Here is a 23,878-nt window from a genome sequence, read left to right as displayed (position 1 = left end):
GCTTGAATTGATCCTGAATCGACCAGTATAAATCCACCGAAAACCTTTCCAGTACGGATCTGTAGAGTCCCATCCATGTTATAAATTGGTCAAACAACAACAAGATCTCATAGACCAACACAAACCAATAACACGTGACACAAATCCTTGGGTATGTAGGGTGTGTGCACGGATTTAAATAGAAAACAGAAGATTGGCAGATTATACTATTAGTGACAGACATCTGACAGTTCATTTCAGGGCATATTGCGACACATAAGACCCATTCAAAAGCTCTGAGGGTGTGCTCTCACAAGACATAGGGACCTTATACCACTCCTCAACAGTTCAACATCTTGTTTCACATTATTTTACGCACAGAAACTGTGACAACTGTTTTTTTGTTTGTTTGTTTTCCAATCCAATATAGAAAAAGAAGGACCCATTTGAGTGGAAAAACCATGACCCAACTTTTACACACACAGTAAAATGTTTGTCATAGAGCTCTAAGTAGGCTCCTGAATCCCTGTGACCCTGCATGGGACAATTGAAGGGTAAAGAAGATGGATGAATGGATGGATATTTAGCTAGGTCAACGTGTGATAACGTTGGGAAGCGCACTGGTAGAGCGATCAACCTCTGTTCTGTGAAAGTTGTAGACACTGTTGGAGTATTTGTGTGCAGGACACTGAACCCCACATTGCTTTTTAGTAGTCTGGTGAGTGGTATGCAAGGCAAATATCCTGCCATTAGTGAGTGTGTATGTCTGTGTGTGCATGGGTGAATCAGAATCAACCTAGAAAACTTGTTCTACCCCTGACCCATCTTTTCAAACCATCCATTGGATTGAATTTAAGTTAAGCAAAACAAGCAAATTATAGTAATAGATCATGTTGAGTCTTTGTATTGTATTTTTCACACAACTAAAATATTGTGTCATCTTACATTCATGCAACACAGTGGAACTGAACCAATAGACATACATCAACTAGAATGATAATCTCAGATGTCATCCATTAGACTTTCTGAAAATGGGCAACTGAGTAGAACGTAGCCATAACTGAGTCCACCCATAGTTCCTTTCACCTGCCAATCAATCAGTCTAAAATAATGCTCACCTAAAAAAGCTAGCAAAAGGGAATGCATTAAGCATATTAGCATATAGCCAGGGTGTACCACATCTTTGCCCATACAGTAGCTTGTTGCGTTTAACATCTCCGTGACCCAATTAAGGATCGAGCAGTCTTGGAAAATAAATGGATGGAAGCAAATGTGAAAAAAAATAGTTTTAATTTCTTTTATTTTGTTTGCACAAAGGGTACATTTTGAACCAGCTGTACCTTATTCCTTCCTGACACAAGTTATCCCAGCTACTCACCTCTGAGTTCCCGAGCAGGTCATCGAATTAGAATGAACACAAACATAAATACACAAACATTACACATCCAGGCATTGTCATCTGCTCTGTTAAATATGACATCAAGCAGAAAGGAAGACTTTGGTCTGCTGCACAGTAATAGCTGCACAACTGATTCATTCATCTTTCATTGTGGAAAATCCGCCATCGGCCCATTTCGAGCAATTACTGTTTAAGCGGGAGCTGCACGAGTGGCCTTTTAATGGAAAGCTGGAGACAGCCTCCACAGAAACAGTTCATTTGAATATTATCATGGCATCAATTAGTGTGTTATCACTGTGTTTTTGGAAAAAGTTCAGATTTCCCTCATTTTGTGCAGAACAGTATCAATGCAAGGCCACATCTTTTTCTCTGTAGAAACTTTCCTAAACTAAGATAATTAATTGCAGTTTTAATCCACATTAGATTTACAAGATGGAAAGAAATTTAGAGATTAACGTGTTGTTCTTTTGTGAATTGCTCACCCTAACCCTACATTTATTCCTACATTTATCCCTCCAAGTGGAGAAAAAGTGTCCTCAAATTTGGACATTATGGTTGCTTGATGATGTCATCAATTGTTGCTGGTCATCTACGTTAGCACATAGCTGGCAGCGGTTGGAAATAAATGTAATCTTTTATGCTTTAGAACACATCCATGTGTAGAAATGCGTTTCTCCTCTGCGTCACAAGCATGACGGGGATCAGTGAAGGGATGGCTAGTCGCGATGGTTCCTTCTTAAAAAAACACCTTTGGACACCACTAAAGCTTCAAATGGAACAAACGGGTGGAGAAGTAATTCGGATTCAATCATAATCTTGAACAACTGTTGATGTGGTGATCCGAGCCATTACACTGCTCTACACTGACACGTTCACACTGTATACATGATGCTAAAGCAGGGGTGCCAAACTAATTTTGGTTAAGGTCCCACATTCAACCCATGTGATCTTAAGTGGGCCAGACCAGTAACATAACAGTGAAATAACCTATGGTCAACTTGTTATCTGTAGCTTTGTTTTTGATTTTTTTCTCAGTTGGAAAAAGTGCTTCATAAAACCTAATAGCCAAATCACTTATTGTAGACATTTTGGTAATTGTGATGTCACACCTGATTATTTTTTATTGCAACTAAACAGCGGCGAGGCTGGCAGGGAACCAAGCTGCATCTTCACCTGACGTGGCACACCCTCGCAAAAAAATGCTTCTTGATCTCTTGTTATGCCAGAATTTATTTTCCTTTGTTTCCCCTAGTGGCGGAATTAACGCACAGCAGCCATTTCTTTAAAGAACCATAACTCTCCACAGGAATTGGCTAGAAACTTGCTTTTTTTCAACCTCCTTATATTTTTTTCTCTTCATGATTGGGCTGGATTGAACCATCTTGGGAGGCCTGGATATGACATCCTTGCTCTAAAGCTTTAAGATCCGCTCAATGAAAATTGTGTTTTTGGTGTTTCTTGTTGCCTTTTTGTTGTGATAGAGTGAGTCGGGAACAGACAGAAAAAAAATGACATACAAGTTGCAATGGGAAGGCCACAAGTTCCCTACTCTGCTCCATTCTGATGCATCTACTTGCAGGCAACTATATTCATGTATGACTTTATTTCCCTTGTCCAGCTGGAATCTGGCTCAATACCGTTTGGATGCATAGGTCCAATGCTTACTTCTACATCAACTGTGCTGCCCACAACTCAAAGGCTGCTCTGCAGAAACTACTGTATGTCCTAGAAAACGATACTATTTATTTTTGGCCAAAAACAACATAATCGTAACAAAAAGATCACTGGGAATGCTTTTAGAATACCTCGAAAGATGATCCGAGTGTTGCTTTCATATAAGGTCAGGTTTCATTTGTGCCAAGTAAAGACAAGGAAACAAAGCTGAGAACATTTAATAGTTTAATTATAAGCTGCTGTATACATTCAGTGATTATTCCGATTTTCATGTTGCCAGAAGCCATGGGTGAGACCAGCAAAACATTCAGCTACAAGATCTAGTTTGTTGTATGCAAATTTTTCCATTTCCATTCATATATTTCCACATTGCACATTGTGTTTTTACTGCAAAAGCAACATCAAACCATATTGCAGATGTGCAACATGGTTGTTCTCGGACCTTAGTTTGTTCAAACAGGATTCCACCCAGTCTGTTGTGTGGTGCTCGTAGGAGGGGAGGGGAGGGGGCTGCTCCTACCACTGTGGGTTCTACCTCATCTTTGAGATCAGCTGAACACAGATGGCACAGGGAGACAGCTGCACTGAGCAAAGGCAGTGTGCACGTCGTCTGAAGCTGAAGAAAATCTTGTTTGAACTTGACTTGGTCCAGTAGGAAAGCTGACCTGTAAGTGGTACATTGTTAAAGCCTGAAGAACACTGGAAGCTGTTCTTTCTCCATTCACAGAGATCAAGCAACATCCTGCAGATCTGTACGGTTGTGTTTGCATCTTTTACTTTTTTTTGGTTTCTTTTTGCTATCTCACTCTAAGCTCACTGAACGGACACACTAATGTTGGTGCTGAGTTTTTTTTTTCCTTTTTTCTTTTATTTTGTTTTGTTTTTTTGGGGAATTTTTTTTTACATTTTCTAGTAGCCCACACAGAAACTGGATGGCACAAGAACTGACCAATAAGAAACTCTTTACAACAAGTTAGACTGCAAGTCAACGGTTGCCAGGGATCACACAGTAAACAAAAAATAATAATCCAAATTCCTTCTTGAGATAAAAAAAAAGGTTCAATATAAAAGCAAATGACAAATGAACTGAAGCAAGTTATAACTTACTCATAAAATAACTACACAGCATTAAATATTCTCATTATACACTTTAAATTATTTATAAAATATATTTTGGCATATATGTTTTTTCATTTTTGTGTTTGTGTAACAAACGCTACTGTAGCTTCAGTTGAACACCAATGTTTATTTATTTTTTCTCTTGAAACAAAACATTAAAGGGATTGTCACATAACAACAGGTTATTAAAAATCATAATTGTAAACCCTATACAGAGTTTTACATAGCCATAGACATGAGTGACGATCCCTTCTATCCTAGCCCCATAGTCAAAAGTCAAAAAAAGTACAAGACCAAAGCACAAAGCTCTAATTTGTGCTCCACAGGCTACAATCAAGGTTGGGCACAGGAGATTTCAAAAGCAGGAAGTCTTTTTTTTTTCTTTTTTTTTTCATACAACTCATTTCGAACACAAAGATTTGTCTGTCCCACTTCCAGTGTTCAGAGCAGCTTGGCAGATAGTTCGTTTAGCTCCATCGGTGATGAAATATAAAAAAAACTGAGGACCTTGCAGTCTCATAACGCCAGGATGTCCTCAGAGGAAAGCAGAGAAAAGCTTCGCTTATTAGTCAGGAAGAGGAGCCAACATGACCGAGAGGCCTCTTCTGCTGCTGCAGGAGTGAACTGACAGTAATTGTAGATGAATCCTGTGTATGTCTGTGGTTGTTTATTACAGTGACGGAGCTCACTATACAAAGGAACAAAGAGCGTTTTTTGACTGCTTAAACCAAAGAAGGCAAAAAGTCCGATTCAGATACAAAAGTAGTTCAAAAGGCATAACTATGCGTCAGAATTGGCATCTCAGGTGTCCAAACACGTAGCGTCCTGCTTTGGCTCCGAGTCTGAAGAGCTCTGCTGGTCGTGTCCATGCAGTCAACAGTAACCCGCCTGTTCACTCTTTGCAGACTGAAAAAAAACAAACGAAAGCAAACAAGGGAAAAGTACTGCGACTACAACAAAGCCACATCCACTACCTGGACTTGAGCACACAACTAGCTGCAGCGTACTCCAGCTCCCATCAGCCCAAGCTGATTCTGAGGTTTGCGTTCTGCAAATGGGTGTGTCTCTACACGTCCACAGCCGGACTTTCTGTGTACACACAGATATTGCGAGTGTATATATATCTATATGTAAATATGTGTGTGACTTTACACTGTAAATGTGTATACATGTGTGCCATTGAAAAGCTTGCTAAAGCACTATGTCCTTGAGGCGCTTGCTGCTGGGGGATTCCTTGTCTCGGCCATCGTGGAGGAGAGTGTTGATTTCCCGGACAGCCGGCTCACTGTCCTTCCCCTCCGGCTGCCGCAGCAGGCTGTGGTTGGCGATTCGCTCTGCATCGCGACATTTCAGTGTGTTGTAGGCAGATGATGGCTTAGAAAGGGGGCTCTTCAGGTGCACGGGGGATGTAATGGGACTGACAGCCTCGCGCCCATTGCCAGCTTCACGAACTGCCCCTCCATTGGCCTTGGGGCTGCACACCTGAGACTCCTGAGTCCGCTTTCCCTTCATTTCTCCCCGTTCCACATCTTCCGGCCCATCCTTGCCAAAGGTGGCAAAAGTCCTCTTGATGGTGCCATCCTCGTAGTGCGGCACATCCACTGTGGTGGCCTCGATGGACAAAGCAATGACGTTGCGGGCATGCTCGGGCGACTTGGCACGAGCCGGCACTGGAACGCGGGGCATCCAGCAGCGATCCGAGTGTCCCAGGATGCGACATTCGTCCTGGCAGTGAAAACCCTCGGTGGTGTCTAAAAACAGACAAAAAAGAGAGAAAAGCAAATTGTTAAATGTGTTTTCAGTGCTATGATCATTTCCTGAATTCATAACATGTGGCCTTCATTTGATTTGTGCGCATCAGAGCTGGAACATTAAATAATAAAAATAAACATAATTCAAATTTATTCCAATAAACAAGTCTTGACATTTCTAAATCATTTGCTTTTTGCACATTGAAGCCAATCTGCTTCCACTCATGGCTGCAACCCCTTTATACCGCTTGTTGAAACGAGATGTTTGGGGCAAATCTAATGTAACAATTAAATTATGCATTGTTAAATCAAAAGTCCATTTGCAGCATTTGTATAATTGGGTTTTCTCGAGCAACATTAGATAAAAGGCAGGCTTAGACGGTGCAATAAGATATCTCAGAGAAAGACACCAGACAAGTTGTGGTGTTGCTGCCTGGTTCATATCTCGCTCCCTCTCTGTCTCTGTCATCTGGCGCCGAGTTATAAATATGTAATGATGTTTAACGCTGGAGTGAAAAAAAGATTTGTCTGAGTCTGTATAAATGTGCTGCACTTTGTTGTGCTGGCAGAGAAACTTTCATGAACGTGTTTGCGTCATCGTTTCCCCAAAAACAAAACACATTAAGAGTGTCTTCATTTAATTTGGAGGCTGTAAGTTTTGTTTGTTCTTCATTCACATGTGCAAATCTAGACAGTGGCGCTGTGAGCTGAATGGATGAAGGCGCAGATTATTTCATCTGTCTTCTGACGGCTTGATAGAAAACGTCGGCGATTTACGGCACATCAAAAGATGTAATTTAAAAATGATTTCACATAAGAAAATAGAAGCGTTTATTTTCCAAAATCCCTTTTTCTGCAATTGTAGTTTTTTTTCCTCCGGCTCCAATTTGTCAGAGAACCTGCCACACACACATGCACACAGACGCACAATGACATATTTCTGTGCTCCCCCACTGCTTGCTTCCTTCCCAGCAGCAGTTTTCCTCCATTCCAAAGACCCAAGATGACAAGAAGGGATTGTGAGAGGGACCAAGATCGACCCAAATGCATACGCTTACGACGAGCAATCACAGCTTGACAGATCACCTAATTAAAACCACTAATGATCTGTTTTCCTCCCCTCTTTCCTGCGCTTTTGAGAGGCACCTCTGCTAAAGCCCTGGGGATCAATATTAAAAGATTGGAGACAAGCTTTGCAGGGACAGATATGAGCGAGCTGTCTTTCAAGTACAGTCTGATGAAACTGACCGATAACGTGGTCACTAAATGATGAAATGCCTGAGAAAATTGGACCGATTTCAGCCCACATACGGTGAGTCGAATTTAGGATAGGAAGTAGGAACGACAGTACAGAGAATGCAGACCGTGACCAACCAACATGACTGAGATGGAGGCCGAGTCCTTTGATGGTGACGCCATAACCAACACACACACACATGTTTTACCAGACTGCTTACTTCACCTAAAGCAGTAATGTCAGATACACTCACTGGTCACTTCATTAGGCTCACCTGTCTAACTGCTCGTTAAGGCAAATTTCTGATCAGCCAATTACATGGCAACAGGTCAGTGAAATTAGGGAAAGACATGGTCAAGAGGATCTGCTGCAGTTCAAACTGAGCATCAGAATGGGGACCAACGGTGATTCTGAACAGGTCATGGTTGTTGGTACCAGACGGGCTGGTCTGAGTATTTCAGAAACTGCTCATCTACTGAGATTTTCACCCACAACTACCTCTAGGGTTTACAGAGAATGGTCAGAAAAAGAGAAAATACCCAGTGATCGGCAGTTCTATGGACAGAAATGCCTTGTTGATGCTAGAGGTCAGAGGACAATGGCCAGACTGGTTCCAGCTGATAGAAATACAACAGGAACACAAATAACCACTGGTTACAACCGAGGTCTGCAGAAGAACATCTCTGAACGCACAACACATCCAACCTTGAGGCAGATGAACTACAGCAACAGAAGACCACAGCGGGTACCACTCCTGTCAGATAAGAACGGGAGTGAGGCTATAATTCCCACAGAATCACCAAAACCGGACAATAGAAGATTAGAAAAACGTTGTCTGGTCTGATGGGTCTCCATTTCTACTGTTGGGTGGTGGAAAGCATGGATCCACCCTGCCTTGTATCAACAGTTTGGGTTGCTAGTGGTGGTAGTTAAATGGTATGGGGGATATTTTCTTGACAGATTTGGGGCCCCTAGTACCATTTGAGGATGGTTGCAATGCTACAACCTACCTGAGTATTGTTTTTAAACATGTACTTCCTACTTTCAGCTGGATAAGACTCCATATCATAAAGCTGGAATCATCTCAGACTGGTTTCTTGAACATGACAATCAGTTCACTGGATTCTAATGGCCTTCACAGTCACCAGATCTCAACCCAATAGATCCCCTTTAGAATCTGATGAAACTGGAGATTGGCATCATGGATGTGGAGTCTTCAAATCTGCAGCAACTGTGTGATCCTATCATGACAAAATGGACGTTTCTAAAGGTTTCCAGTACCTTATTGAATCTATGGCACAAAGGATTAAGACAGTTCTGCAAGGTCTACCTAATAATGTGGCTGGTGAGTCTGTACCGTTTTTGACACAAAAATCACACCATAATGTCCACAGCAGATCTTAACAGCTATAAAGTCATAATCACTTTCTGAACCTAGAAATACAAATTGAAACAAAAAAATAATGATTTTTTACTGGTTGGAGGAGGTGTACGTGATGATTTGAACACTTGCTGATTGGTCCAAGAAACGGCAGTGGCAGCAATCAGGCAGACAAAGGGTATTAAGCCAGAGGTTTTGTTTAAAGATATCCAATCAGACTATAATAATGCCCAGTAAAAAGAGCTTTTTATTGGGCACCAACAATAATAAGGAGAATAAATATTGTAAAGAAAAAGGCGCTTGATTAGAGGAATCACAGCAAAAGTACTTTTTATTCTATTTAGCATCTTCATGCTCCTTTTTTCAGGTTTATACCACTTTTTCGATGCAATTTAGTCAAATGTTTATTCTGAAAAAATGTTGCATGTTAAGTAAATTAAAATACAGTTATGATGTAATTTTAAACTTTGTTTATTGGGCTAAAAATAATTGCTAAATCATGTTTGACGTACTTGACAAAGTGGATCTTTTTCCTGCACTGATTGAAAATTCATAGGTCTCCTGGTAATGAATGCAATTTCCTCTAAACGCTTTGGCATATTTCTACAGCCTAAAGCCCTCTCTGGGGCATGAACAGCCTCCGAGCACAAAGAAATATACACAAGTTGCATGCTCTGCTCTTAGCAGTGCATGCATGGGCGCTGAAAGGCATTTTCTCTACTTTCCTTTAGGGGTCTATGGAAGAGCAACTGGGTTGAAAATGACATTGTTGCAAAAGCCAAGTGCTATTAACACGCAGGCATCCTGCCTCTGCTCACAGCTTCATAAAAAGCAGATGTTGCTCGAAAAGACTCATAAAAACTGAGAGAATTTGGAAAAAAGGCGCAGAAGAAGACAGGCCATCGACCTCTGACTAAACCCGATCTCTTTCAATTTAACAGAAAAGCCACTGAAATAGCATGAGATGAATTAGAGGCTTTTACGGCACTACTTGGGATTAGAAGTCAAGAAGTACAGAGCAGAAAACAGTGAAGGCACCTCCCGCTGAGGAGATGCATTCAGAGTCATCATGAAAAGTCAGGAAGATAAGCTTGCTAGTCTTTCAAAGAGCGGGCTTAAAGAAAAGCTAGGAGCAGGATGTCATCGGGAACATTTCCGATCCACCGTTTAATAACTATCAATTACTAAAGGAGGTTCACGGGAGGCCGAGGCCGCCTGCGCCTTTGTGCTGTGCACCAGGAAAACAATACAATTTAATGGTGATCGAATCATAAAATTCCAAGCATCTTCAGCAAAACACCACCATCAAATAACACGCGCCGCACTTTAATACTGAAAAAGGTCAAAAGGCTGTTTTAAAGCACGCTGGAGCACTTTCAATATGTCCATGGCAATGGAAAATAATAAATATTGCCACTTCACAAGCACCAGCCAAATCCTCCTGACAGCGGAGCCCATGTTTTTCTGTTTGTAGTTACCTGAAATAGCATCACTTTGCATCAGCACAGGCAGTGAACCCACACGCTCCGTTCCATTTCCACTTAAACGTGCAGCCTGACAGCAGCAGGTTCAATCCTCTTTCCCTCAATCAAATGAAGGCATCTGAACCTCAAGTTATAGCAGATGGATCTTTAGCCTCAGCGTGTGTATCCCACAAGCTGACCCGCTTTACTCAATTTACCCTGGTGTATTTGATTTAAGGAAGCTTCCATGTTATACAGCTGCGGGTGCTATTTGTTTGTTGCTAACGTCTGAAAGGAAAAGAGGAATCAGCAAGAGGTCTAAATCCTCTGACATAAAAGCAAAAGAAATGAAAAAAGGAAGCCAGTGTACTTCTCCTCGAGCTCTCGACAGACATTTTGAGTCCTGTTTGGCTAACATGTGAAGCCAGGCTTGGAAAACACAAATGTTTATCCCTCCAACAGCAGCACATGCAGCCTCAACCTTGATGTAATTCTGGAAAATGAGTTTAAGCAGCCAGATTGGAGAAGCAGAGATGGGGCTGAGTTAAAAAAAAAAAAAAAATCTTATTTCTAGTTGGAACCACAAGTCTAAGGATGCTTGTGGTTTGACACAATTCAGTCAGTTTGATTTGATTTTAAAGCAGATGACTTCAGAAAAAAAAAAAAGTGAAATAACACGGTGGCATGATAAATCTTTCTACAAAGGATGTCTGCCACTTTTGGCTTAAACTACTTTTTATTTCCTCTGTATGCTGACAATTTTGTAGTAGGAGTAACAAGAAATGTCCTGATTCTGTGAAAATACCAACTCCTCTGCAGACAGTCAGACAGCAGAACATGCATTTTGGAAATGGAAATGAAAAAATAAATTACGTTATCTTTGTGGGTGTGACTTATAATTTTTTTCAATTGAACAGCAACAGCCGCTAGAGGGCACTGTAGGCGTATTTGTCAGTATTTGCTACTGACACTAACGCAGAAAAAGAACCGGCGCTCAGTTGTATGCTAAGTTCAGACAATATAGTTTTTAGTAGTTAGGGATTAGGGTGCGAATTCGGACTTAGCCTAGGAGTCAGGTTTCAAAAGCGCCACACATTCCTGGTGTGTACGTAGCTTTACATAGTTTAAGCTGGGCGGAATTGTTCTGAAGCGAAACTCTAGAAAAATTTAATGGATTTAGTGATTTTAAGTGATATAAAGAGTTTAGTTGACTTGTTAGCATGTTCATATGTAGCGCTAATATGCCAGTATTATAGGCTAGGGCTAGATTGTTTCGGGAAGCTAAATAAGCATCAAAGTATTACAGCAGTGAAGTGTGCATATATTCAGTCAATAAATATCTATTCTGTTATTATGATTTCCTTCTTTAAAACTGTCTGTTCTTGTTTTTTGTCAAATAAATTTCTCCCAAAAGTGCAACTTTTTTTCTCTTTTTTATTGTGCTTTTTTTGGCCAGTGTACCTTATACTTTGAAGCAAAAAATAAAGTGTTTAAGGCTAAATGAAGCAAATAGATCCACTTTTACGTCTTAAAAGCCTTGATTCCACTGAGCGGTCCTGTCCGCTATGGGACAGTCCAGTTAATTCTGGCGAGCATTTCCACTCTGTTAAGCCATGCTTCCACTGAGCGGTTAGTTTTCACAACTCATGTGTGTTGTGGACGCTAATGGAGGTCATCCAGCAGCTTTTTCTTGCTTACTTACTTTTTGTACATCGTGTATAACAGGAATTTAAAGTTTGAAAGAAAATTTGGAGGTGGCTAAGAAGAAAGGAAAGCAAACGGAAATGCTAGCTTAGTGCTATATTGGTGCTTTCTAATATTGTTCTGCCAATCAACGGGTGGCTACAGTGGCTCCACCCCAACCGTCCCGTTCTTTCAACCGTCCCATTCCTTCAAGAGCTATGGGTCCAAACTGTTTAATGGGTCAATTTTATAATGGAAACACTCAAAATACCGGACTGCACCGTACCGCTAAGTGGAAACGAGGCTAAAGATTTCCCCTTTTTTTCTACACTAAAACATCCCGCCCACTGAACAAAATCAGAAAGCTAACTCCTCAACTGTGTGGAAGGACATGTTTGAAAATCCAAAGAAACTTCATCCATGGAAAGCCAATATAATCCTGTTTACGTACAGCAAACAGTCCCTGTTTCGCCTGAGTGCCCTGCAGAAATTTGCTCCTCTAATGTTGTCGTCTTTCTTGCTTCCATCTCAGTCTACCAGAGTATCTTTGACTGTGAGATGGCTGTTTTCTAATTGCTCTCCATATTAATTTTCCATCCTGGCAGTCACATGGCAAAGATTGATTAAATCTAAATTGTTGCTACAGAGACTTGATGGAGCTTGTGATGCAGGCGCTGATGAACGCATCACAGGGGAGGAAGGAGGGAAAAAAAAGTCTTGATAAGACAGTGTTTTGTAACACGGTGTGTCTGTGGCCGACGGTCGGCTGGACTCAAGTGCTCCAAAGTCCGAACACGGACTGATCGTAACACTGCGAAGGGAGCTCAACATCTGTCCCATCTGAGGACAGCTCTGCGGACAGCTGAGGCTGAAGCCCGGCCAAGCAGCCTCCTACACTACTCACCAGGGAGAGTCCAAGCACTGCTGTCATCCCAGCCAGCCAATTCAGTCTGTGGGCCATAAATCAGCCTGGAGGCTTGGCTCCTGCGGGAGCCGCAAGATGGAGTGTGATGGTCTTGTTTTTACAAACAGTAGAGGGGCACCCTTACCGCGCCACGTAAGCCATCATTCTCTGTGCAGCATCGAGTCCTCTCCTTCTCCCTACAGCATCTGGCTCAGTCACATCACACTACACCCCCCTCCCAGAGACCCCCAGATTCATGCCTTACAGCTCCCCGCACAAGGCCATCCTTTATGCCTCTCCTCCTTCTGTCCTCCTCTCCCATCTCATCAGTGCTGCTGGCTCACGTCTGTATATTGATGTAATTAAACGGATCCCGTCTCACAAAGATCACTTCCTCTCATTTCTGCCAATCTGACCAGAATTCTTTAAACTCTCTCAGCCTGGTATTACTTGTCAAGACTACTTGACTCGTCAGATCTGTAGCCGGGAGGGGCTTCGCGTGCAGTTTCTCCCTGAACTGCAGCTTCGAACAGATGCTCTGCCCGACCTTTCCGTCGCTCTTCCTCACGTTTGTTGCCAACCTGACAAAAGCTGATGATTTAAGAAAGACGTTTTTTTTTTTTTTTTTTCTGTTCAAAGCCAGCAACAGTTGAGCCACTTTCTGCACATATTTACTTTTTTCATTCCCTCACTTGCTGCTTGCCCATCCAGCAGAGCTGCTGCATTCTGCAATGCGCTCCTGGTATAAAGAATGAATTCCCAAACTGCTGTTGACAAACAATGCACTCGCTTCTAAATTGGTACAAACAGCATCTGCTTAACAGCTGTGTAACAGCGGCGGGAGGAATGCTGTTTATAAATCACTGTGTCATCGCAGTGTACTGTTTTACTCGAGAGCAGGACCACTGGCCAATGGACTGTTTGATGCACTGGAAATAATGCAGGCGGGTTGTCCTGATGACATACGTGGGTGGTCTGGTTTCATCGCCCTGGCAACAAACACCATTTGGCTGAGAGGATTCTTTCGCCCTGTGGTGCCCCCTTTCCCCTTCAACGACTGGCTCCTTGGGGTCACAGTGTCCCAGTAAAGAATTACCCTTGACTCATATCATGACATATGGGAGAGCTGAAGGGGCAAAGCTTCCACTGGTGATCTGTTGTTGTTTAGAACAGCCATTACCATAATTCATGCCCCGGTTTCCTTACATTACACGAGCCACTGACCATTTAACTCTCCTAACTGGCACTCTGAACTGGATTTAACCCAGGCAGAAAGGCATGAAGGGATGAGCATGGCTGCACCCGGCTAAACTGTATAAAAGAGGTAAATTTCTCAGCATAGGCTTCAACACAATACAGCTATGGGAGCACAGACAGAACATTAGAAAAGCCTGTGGGTCGGCCCGTTTCATCTCTGCTCCAACTGTTGAGCCACGCGGCCGATCCAAGACACGCAGAGATTTCAGAAACACTCCCAGCCTGCATCACACACCTTATCAGGAGAACAAAACAACACCTACGAGTTGTACATATTCTGATAAACTGTGGCTGTTTGTGTCAACTGGCCTTCTAATTAAAGCTTTTTTTGTTGAGAAAGTTCTCACCGATCCTGAAGCATATTTAGAAAACAAAATGCATGAGAAGATGATTACTTCATGAAGATTGGTCAGTTTATAAAAAAAAAAAAGATAAAGAAAAAGTAAAAAAAAAAAAAAAGATTTGCTACAATAATTCCTAAAATGTCAAAGAAAATGTGGCAAAAAGAAATCCTCCTAATGTATTATACATTATTCTAGAAAATTAGAAAACTGTGAGGCCACGTATATATAACACTGGGGAGAAAAGCTAATCAGGGATTTAATTCTGCGATGCTTTCCATGAGAGAAACTTCATCTTTGGGCTTGGAGTGTTTTAAACAGATAATTATTTTAAAGCTTGAAAGAAAAAAAAGAGGAAAGAGAATGCAATTATAGAGCAAATTAAACTGAAAGTTGAGTTCACCTTCTCATAATGTGATCCACATTCAGTTAAAACTGGATTTGGAAAGGGACACATCTCGCAGAATCCACTGTTTAATATATTAGATTTTTTGTCCAAAGGTTGTTAATTAAAATGATCATTTAGCAATGTTTTATTAGAAAAACACAAGTACCATAAATGCCTTTTTTTTAAATCACAAAACAACACTGCATATTATACGTGGATTTATTTTGGTTGTGTTTACTGATGTTGAAGTGATTTTAAGAAGTACACAGCGCTCTGTCAAAATATTCGGTTGGGTGTTATTTTGACTTTGCTAGCTTGGCTAACTCTGTTTTTTGCGTTACAAACAAAATTGGGGGTTAGCATAGTCACAGTAGCGTTTATTTTGGCGGTATCAGATGGTTTTGTTTCGTATCGCAAACAAGGTTGGGAGTTACAGGTATTGTGAATACGCTAATACGGCTAACGTTTGGCGTGCTACTGTGATGAAGAGGCAGAGGTATTTGGATCCATGTGCAAATGTGGATTTAATAGCGAGATAAACAGGCAAGGAACAAGGCAAAGGTGTAGTCAAAACCAGGCTAAGGTCAAAAGCTAGGAGCGAGGCAGGATAAGGAGGAAAACTGGTAAGGGTCAAAGACTAGGGACTGTAAACTAGAGCAAAGGCTCAGACTCACTACAAGGCAAAACAAGACTTCACACTGAAGAAGTAGCTGAGGTGAGTTTAAATGCTAGATGGTATTAATGATGATAGACACCAGCTGGGCAGACAGGAAACCGTGGCAGTGGCTGATGGGAGTTGTAGTGAGGAGACGGCAGGGTTAGAACTCTGATGAGGGCTCCCTCTGGTGGTCGGAGGTAGTAGCTGATGAAGGAACCAAGACGGCTACAAAAAAGTTCTATAGTTATGATAATAAAGTCTGACTGACTAATCTCTGAGTCTTTTTGTCTCGTTTATTGCACCTTATTGTTTGGTTCACCTTATATATGACATAAGTTTGAAAACAGACCATTTATTGACAATGCACTTTATAACCGGTTGCACCTTATAGTGCGAAAAACAAGGTATATCCGATTATTTCAGGTTGTTATTGCCCTTTTCATCTTTACTATTCGGACACAAAAAGAGTCAGAACATGTGAATGTGGTAAGTGAGATTGTATTGACGTAAAAAAAAACCCTGAATATTAACTACAGACACTCATATGTCTTTACATTTGTATGCACTACCTCTGTCAAACCTGCACAACTCCTACTGAACAAACCGCCCGCCTACTTTTTTTTCCCCCTTTCCACAAATATCAGTAGAGGACATTTTTAAACACACTGAAAAAAATGCTGTATTTCTGTGTTTAAGCCTGACCGAGCTGGCGAGTTAATTTGCTCCTAAACCCTTGAGTCTGGAAGAAGCAGTGGGGAAAAACATTCCCTTAAATTACATCCACGAGCAGAGCTGGGGAAGACTGAAGTCTGAAAGCGCTGTGAGTCAGGGCGAGGTAGAAGCTTGATGATGGCAGCAGTGTGGATGGAGTTCACCCATTTTAAAACAGTGAGGGAAAAAAAAAAATCAACTGTCACTTCACTTTATTTTCAGGTGAGCTGACAGGTAAAATGAAACCTAAAGGTGGAAGGTGTGCAAATGTAACGCTTAGGCTTACATGGAAAAAAGTGCAAATGTGAGGGAAATTTAACTGTGGGCTGATGCTTTGTGCTGTGTAGGCTTTTTTGTCTTGAAAGACACATCACATCCATAGGATTGTGTGTTTTAAAGGTTTGGTAAACCGTGGCTCAAACCGCACACCATCAAACAGGAAGTCTGGAGCGAATTTGTGTCCTCCTACTCTGTTTAGTTGCCTGGAGAATTCGCTGCTTGATTCTTATCCAAAAATGTGTTCATAAACCCTCCACATGTGGGAGGAGCAACTGCCCAAAGTTTTAGCCTCATCGCTACATCGACAACTTGACTGTATATCTCATTTGCAATGCAGGAAAGACACGGATCATGTCGATTTATAAATTTTGAAGAGCTCCACAGAAGCATTGGTAAACATGTTTGGGTTCATGAGATCATTGAGTGACTCTCACAGTACGGTGAAATTCACCATCTACTGCAGGGAACTGCTTCTGACTCCCATCATTCATGTCGTCAGCACGTCACTGGCAAAAGCTGAACTCCTGATTGGTCGGCGTGATGCAATTTCTTTGTCAAAGTTAAAATATTTGATCTTGTGCAGCCAACTATTGGTCGGATTTCAACATTTTTTGCTCTGTTGTCACCAGAGTCTCACACCTGACACACAAACAAACCTCTGCATGCATCTGTAAACGGATTTAACCCCTTGATGTCTGCAAATATGCTTTTTCGGTCCAAAATCATCTTAATTTAGCATCTACTTGAAAGCAAAAAAATTAGTGATTTTTTTTTTATTGCTGGAAATGAATTCTCATGTAAATAACATAAATTGTAAATTCATCTTAAGTTCACATATAAACAATAGAAACTGGCTTAAGGAAAAATATTTCAGTTTTAATGCATCCTCCACAAAATGTTAACCTCATTCCTCAATCCACTTTCTCTAACATTTGTTCACTATTTCCCTTATTTGAATGTCTGTATTGCAACACAAATATATCCAACAGACTTTAGGATTCATCTCATCTTTTTATGGAAATTCTATTTTTACAGCTGCAAACTGGACCTTATTTTGCTAAGAAAGTAGTAATGCATTATCACTAACAAAAGCAATTTTTAAGCAGTAGTATGTGGAAATATAAACACATTTTGTTGACTTTTGTATTGATATTTTATACCTTCTTATTGTGGCACTAAAGGCAAAAATACCAAATCAACTGAACATTAAGGGGGGAGATTGGCAACAACATCAAGTGCCAACATCGAAGTCAGAAAACTTCCTATAAAGAACAATTCCTCATATGGACCAACTTTAGCTTCTTCACAGAACTTTTTTTCCCCCCAATCGATCTTCATTTATTTCAGTTAATAACCCTAAATCTCTTCTTAAGGATAATGCCACTTCATTAAAAAGGGATTTGCAGTCACTGTAATTTAAACCTTTGTTTGGTCTCTAACTTTATTTTTTTTCTGTCAAAACTCAAGCAAGATTGGTTTTAGAATGACAATTTGAAAAATTAATCAATATTAAATCATGACATTGTAAACCAGAATTTAAAAAATTGCTTCTTTTATGTACTGCTGATGGCTACAAAAGTCGATTTATTGCAGATTTTAAGTTTTTTTTTAATGTCATATTGAAAGGTGCCTTAATTTCCATCTTAATCTATACATCATAGCTCTTTGTTGACTATGTTAGATTATTCTAATACAGAAGATCCATTTCTTTACTGACATTCAACGAGACAACCGATCTGTAAGTGACACATTTTTCAGCATAAAAGAGCCACATGTGGCTCTTTTAACTCTCCACTGTGGCTCTCTGGTTAAAAAATATTTTTGTATTACAAGTTGCTGTAAAATAAAAAGTAAGTAGTACAGTAAACAAAAAAATGAAAGTAGTCAATCACTCTGCGAGACTAAAGACTATGGTAGCAGTAATGCTCCAACAAGCAGTTTGGCTTTGAGTCGGACTGAAACAGACAGATTATTTAAAAACAAGTTGAGATCAGTAAGCACAACCAGAAGTCACATTTTTGAACAAATTAAAGGATTTCAAGTGTGCCGTATTGTTAGAAAAATACAGTAAGGATCACTTAACCAGCTCTGATTTAATTGTAGTTAATTTGAATTAACAAATTTCATGCTGAGATGCACCACAAAAGGTCCAATAAACTGTTTTTTTACTGCTGACACACATTACCCATTACTACATTTTCTGATTTGAAATGTGGTAAAAGATGTCTTTTATTTTGAAAGAACTTCATGTGAACCTCTGTCAAAAGTTATAACCAGTTTCATATTTTGAAAAAAAAAGGTTATTTTCTCTTGATTTTTATGTTTTATTTATACAAAAATCAATATTTCATTCATAGTTATCATAATAGCAACAATTAAATATTAGTGCAAATCAGTGTCTTATTTTTCTAAAGTGCGATTTAAGACTCTGTGGCTCCAAATGGGTTATAGTTGACGGAACTGACTTAAATGGCTCTTTAAGTGTTGCAGGTTGCAGACTCCTGCTCTAGATCAACCTGCATTTTAAAAAGAAATTCCATTCTCAGGCTATAAAGAAGCACATTTCCGCTTAACCATCAGAATTAAGCGCTGCACTTCAGCACCCGTCACTGTGTCCAAGCAACTGGGGATGACACACTGTGCTGCAAACTAATGTCTCCCACTGTGAGCCACTGCTTTGCCTCAAACGTTTGGCCTTACATAATTAATATAATATGGTGTCTCCTTTAGTCATGTTCATTTTGTGTAAGCCACGACTATGTGTTTTAAATTCCTTTTTATCTTGTCACAAAAGCACCAACAGGGAGCCTTCTGTCTCGCATGTCCTTATTTTTTTCCCTCAGCCTTTAAAAAAAAAAAAAAAAGAAAAAAAAGTCGCCTTTCTTTAAGAATCTCTGGAAATAGGACACTGTAACATGAAGATTGTGATAGCATGCAGAAAGAGGCGCGGGTACAGTGAGAGGAAGTCAGCCTTGTTGGGAAACAGATCGTGGAAAAGAAAAAAGAAAAAAAGTCGTGGAGTTTCCGACTGAGACACATGGAAGGCGCCACTTAGGGATGAAAGGCAGATAAAAGAAATAAGAAAAACACAGTGACCCCCTTTACCCGCCCTGTTGTGTGAAGATGCATTAGATTTACACCCACTGGGCCTAACACGTCCTAACACACTTCCTATTGCCCTGTCACGAAGGCCAATCTGTTTGGCATCTGGGAGGCGTGCTGATTCCCTGCCAGGTTCTCCATTATCCACCACGGTGAGGTCTGTACCACGATACCACTTAATATAACACAGTCAGAACCAATGTGTGTTGCATTAGCCACCCACTAGCCAGTGCCACACTGTGTAGAGGATTGTCGGGAGCGAGGCAGTCCAGGAGAAAAGCTGCAGCTTATAAAACACACAGATTAAAACGGAGGTGGGAGAGTTTTCCGAAGAAAGGAGAAGGAACTAATAGGCACATCTTTTCTGATTTGAGGAACATGACTACAGCATACATAAGGATGGTGGCTGGGCTCTGACGCAGTGGTAGTAATTGGATTTCTCAGACCCTGTGCCCACTCATGATAACATGCTGAGCTGTGACATGAAAAGTCCTTATGCGTGGCGAGGGAGCAAGGTGCAGCCGAGTGGAAGTGACAGGTGTCAAAGATCCAATTCCCTTGCTCTTCTCGAGCCTCCAGTTCCTTTTTCTGGAGAGGCAGCCGAGGAACAACCTGCCCCGTGGTAAAGCCAAACACCATGCTTGACATTCAGTTGCAAATCCAAGCTAGTTAAAGTTATGCAGAGTGCAGAAGGGGGGGGTGAGGTAAAGGAAGGAGGAATCGGTGTTCACTGTGGACACAAGGGGTCGCGGCCTGATTGCCTGCTTTATTTACAGTATTTTATGATGCTAATCTGGGATGAATGGAGAGGGAGCACAGAAGAAAACACAAAGCAGCTTGAGACCCCTGCTGAAAATCTTTGAGATAACCTATGTGTGTGTGGGGGGGGCAGCGTCCGCATGGCCGCAGCCTCCCCTCCTGTCCTCTACGTGCATGCTGGCCTCCTCTTTAACGAGGTCTGCATGAGCAGAGGCATCCCATTAAGAAGAGCCATTCTGAGCTTTCCTGTCAGCCATTAAACTTAACAGTCTACATCTCTCATTACCTTTCGTCCTCCTTTAAAAAAAAAAAAAAAAATGGGGGACAGGCGGGTTTGAAAAGTCCATTTGGTTTGCAAAACGCACACAAGAACTGAACAGGCCTCAGCCAAACAGTCTATCGGAGGAAAAAGGGGGTTGATTCTTTTTTCTTTACTTCCTTTTATGAACCAGAACATGAAAGGCTGCTGTACATTTTATCTTTTTTTGTTTTTAACTTGATTTGTGGCATTTTTCCTTTGATGGAGGGTATATCCAAAGAATCTAAAAATTTCATTTCTGAGTTTTTCTTCCTTTAAAGGGTAACCCAACAGGTAAGTGGACAGACGGTTTTTGACTATATTTTCAAGAATAAAACAAGTTTTTTTTTTATTTGTCAAAAATTTGGCAATGATCAATGAACAGAACTTTTAAAGTCCCATTTATAGAGGTCAACAGCCAAAAAAAGTTGATTTAGGGTTTGGTTACCCAATAAAATCATTGTGATTCAGGAGCAGACGAAAAAATGGTGATGGAAAAAGCTTAAAGCTACAATGGAGTATTAGGGCCACCAAAAGCAAAAATAATAATACTAATAGTACGAGTTTTTTTCTTGTAAATTTTCTACTTTACATCTATTAAATTATGAGATTTAAGTCGAAGGGAGCCTACAGTCCAGTGAGTGAACGGCGTGAGCAGACCGACTAAACTGTAAAGCATCTTGGATTTGAACAGGTAAGCTGAATGTTTAAATCATTACTAATGTTTAGAAGCTTCTTTGTTTGAACTCACAATTTATTAAGGTTTGATTTATTGATGGGTGGCTTGCATAATCTCTGCAGTTCATATGGATGAAGCCATCCATGTCCCTGCAGCTGTCCACTTCCTGTCCTTTCTTTCTCCATGAAAGATAAAATCTCTTCAGCTCTGTGTGGAGTTTCTGTCTAAAGAGGTCTATTTTTTTGGCATTTTCAACATTCTTGTGCTAATGTAACAGACTATTTTTATTCCTTGTTGTTTTGTTTTCATTTTTGTTCATGAACTGGCCCAATTACTCCATCATATGTAGCTGTGACATAAATGCCACAATTGTTAGACCACAAGCTGATCTGATCCATTCTGATGGATCCAAATGGATGATGGGAAGTGGGGACAGGCTCCGTGCCAGCAGTCCTGCCCACAACTCAGAGGCAAATTTTAAATAAACTTCTGCCGCTCTGCAGAAAATATGTCATAAAAGACCACAGGGAACGCTTTTACAATAAATCAAAAGATGATGGGAGTGGAGGTTCAGAGTGTGGTTCTGATGGACATCTGTGAAGCTGACATCTAGCTGGTAGGTTAGAAGAATTTATACAATATTAGAACCTTATATGCATTTATTATGTGTCACACATCCCATATTTTGATATGATTCATAATAAACAAAAACTTCTTCTACTTCTTTTTATTTCATACGTGAAGTAATTCTTGAAGTATTAAGAGTTCTGAAACTTTATCTAACGCACTGACGTCACATGATGCACCAACGTCATAGCGTAATTAAGATAACACCCAGAACAAAACGTGGTAGCCTAAAGGAAGTATTTTATGAGCCGTAAAAAGTCAAAATTGAGGCCCTTTGTGAAGCATTTTTAATGGTGACAAATTTGCTCTAATTTGATTATCCACCACCGCCAGCTATGACACAATAATGTCAAATCTTCTCTTTGGATCCTATGTGGCCTTCGACCTTTTCTCCCAAACGATCCCGCTCCAGACATCACAATACGTGCACGCGGTGCTCGGGTGGCGGCAGTTTTTTTTTATGTTTGTTGAACAGTCGAGTTCAGTAGAAATCTGGTACAAGCAGTGAAAGACAACATATAACTCATTGAGCGAGGAATGAAAAGGAGTGCGGAGGAGGGTAAAAGAAAATAGCTGCATATGAAGACGCGCTGAGAGACGAAATGCAGAGGTGCTGGCCAAGAATGGAGTTGGGGGGGGCTCTGGGGGTCCTCTTATACCTCTGCAGGTCCCTCCTCTCTGTTACTGTGCCCTCACTCTCTCATCAATAGTTCATAATGTGGGTCACTGGCAGACATGAGGTGCCTCCCACTAGTGAGGCTGACTAAAAACATTGAATTACGACATAGTGAGCTCATTTTTGCAAGGTCATGTAGGGGACAGTGGGGGGAACGCTGACACTAATTGGTGAATGAAAGATAGTAATGATGGAGGTGGTTTGGATGACTTCTCTTTAACCCCTTTAACTTCTGCAGAGCACAAAGGCAGCGGGCGCACTCTGCAAGGTTCGGCTTCGCCGTATATTCTGTGGTATCTGCGAGAGAGGAGTTCTGCATTTAAACAGCAATAAAATCTTACAGAATAAATCATTCCCACTGAATATACATGAGCTGAGGAAAATATGGAAATATTACAGTACTCCGCCTGAGGTAGTAACCTTTGTTGCCACAGCTGAGGAGGACGACATAGCTCTGAATACTCCTGCTTCATATTTCATTTGAGTGATAATGTTGCAGAGCTGGGAGAGCCAATGTGATGAGAGCTAATATATTTAAAAAAAAGGTGAATAACAAAGAGGCAGTGAATAGAAATCAAACGGAAGGAATTCAAAACTGATTTCTAAAGGATCCAAGTGAAATATTTTCACACAAAAGCAGGAAGTATGGTGGCCCTGAAGTGCAAATCACACCAAGAATTGCAAAAACTTATGAAAAATCAATGAAAAAAATAATAAAACAGGAGACAAAAATAACATTTTCAAAAAAAATTGTCATTTACAGAAAAAAAAGAAAAATATTAAAAATGAAACGCAATAAGTTTCTTTCTTTTTTTTTTTACAGACTATGGGTCATCAGTGGTTGGATGATAATATTTTTCCATCATTTTAACTAAAAGTTATTTAACATGAAGTAGTCCTGGATTTTTTTACATACTAATCATCAAACTTTTATTAAAATAGAATATACTTTATAGTCATTATGACTTGTTACATGCAGCATGAAACTCCAGAAAGTAGCGGTGTAACGGATCATAAAACTCTCGGTTCAGATCGTGTCACAGTTTTAGGGTCACGATATGTAAAAAAAAAAAAAATAAAAAAAAACAGGAAAAACCAAGAAGATAAAATCCAAAAATTACTTCTTTTAAAAGCTTTAAAACATATATTTGAGGAAAACACATATAAAGTTCTTCAAAGCATAAAAATACACTCACACATCTTTGAACTTTGAACATAAACATGTGAAAACATGTAGATTCTGGTTACATTTACATGTCTGGAGACCAAATCTACCAAAAAAAGAGAGAAAAGAATGCTTCCATCGCAATTTTCCATTAAATATAAATAAAAAAATAATAAGAATAACGTTGGCAGAAATAGCAATGAAACGCTGCGTCCTTGCGCCACCATATTGTATGTGAATAAGGATGTTTGAAAAAGTTCAAAGGTCGATCACCATGATCCAATCAACAATTACTCATAGTTCCAGGAAATGTGCTTCATTTTGAAACATTTCATTTCTGGTAATTAC

The 23,878-nt window shown here is 40.4% G+C and overlaps 1 protein-coding gene across 8 annotated transcripts in view; it reads right to left on the bottom strand.

The window, feature by feature from the left end:
- Window positions 1–3,260: 3,260 nt before the first annotated feature.
- Window positions 3,261–23,878, bottom strand: part of pcdh19 (protocadherin 19) — a 74,337-nt gene continuing 53,719 nt past the window's right edge. For all 8 annotated transcript variants that reach the window (XM_024283512.2, XM_024283514.2, XM_024283513.2 and 5 more), the window contains exon 5: window positions 3,261–5,922. In XM_024283512.2, the coding sequence (XP_024139280.1) occupies window positions 5,363–5,922 (560 nt within the window). In that variant the 3' untranslated portion in view covers window positions 3,261–5,362. The remainder of the gene's footprint in view (window positions 5,923–23,878) is intronic.

Source organism: Oryzias melastigma, linkage group LG10 (genome assembly GCF_002922805.2).
Source record: "Oryzias melastigma strain HK-1 linkage group LG10, ASM292280v2, whole genome shotgun sequence".
NCBI lineage: Eukaryota > Metazoa > Chordata > Actinopteri > Beloniformes > Adrianichthyidae > Oryzias > Oryzias melastigma.
This window is presented reverse-complemented; position numbering and strand designations above follow the sequence as displayed.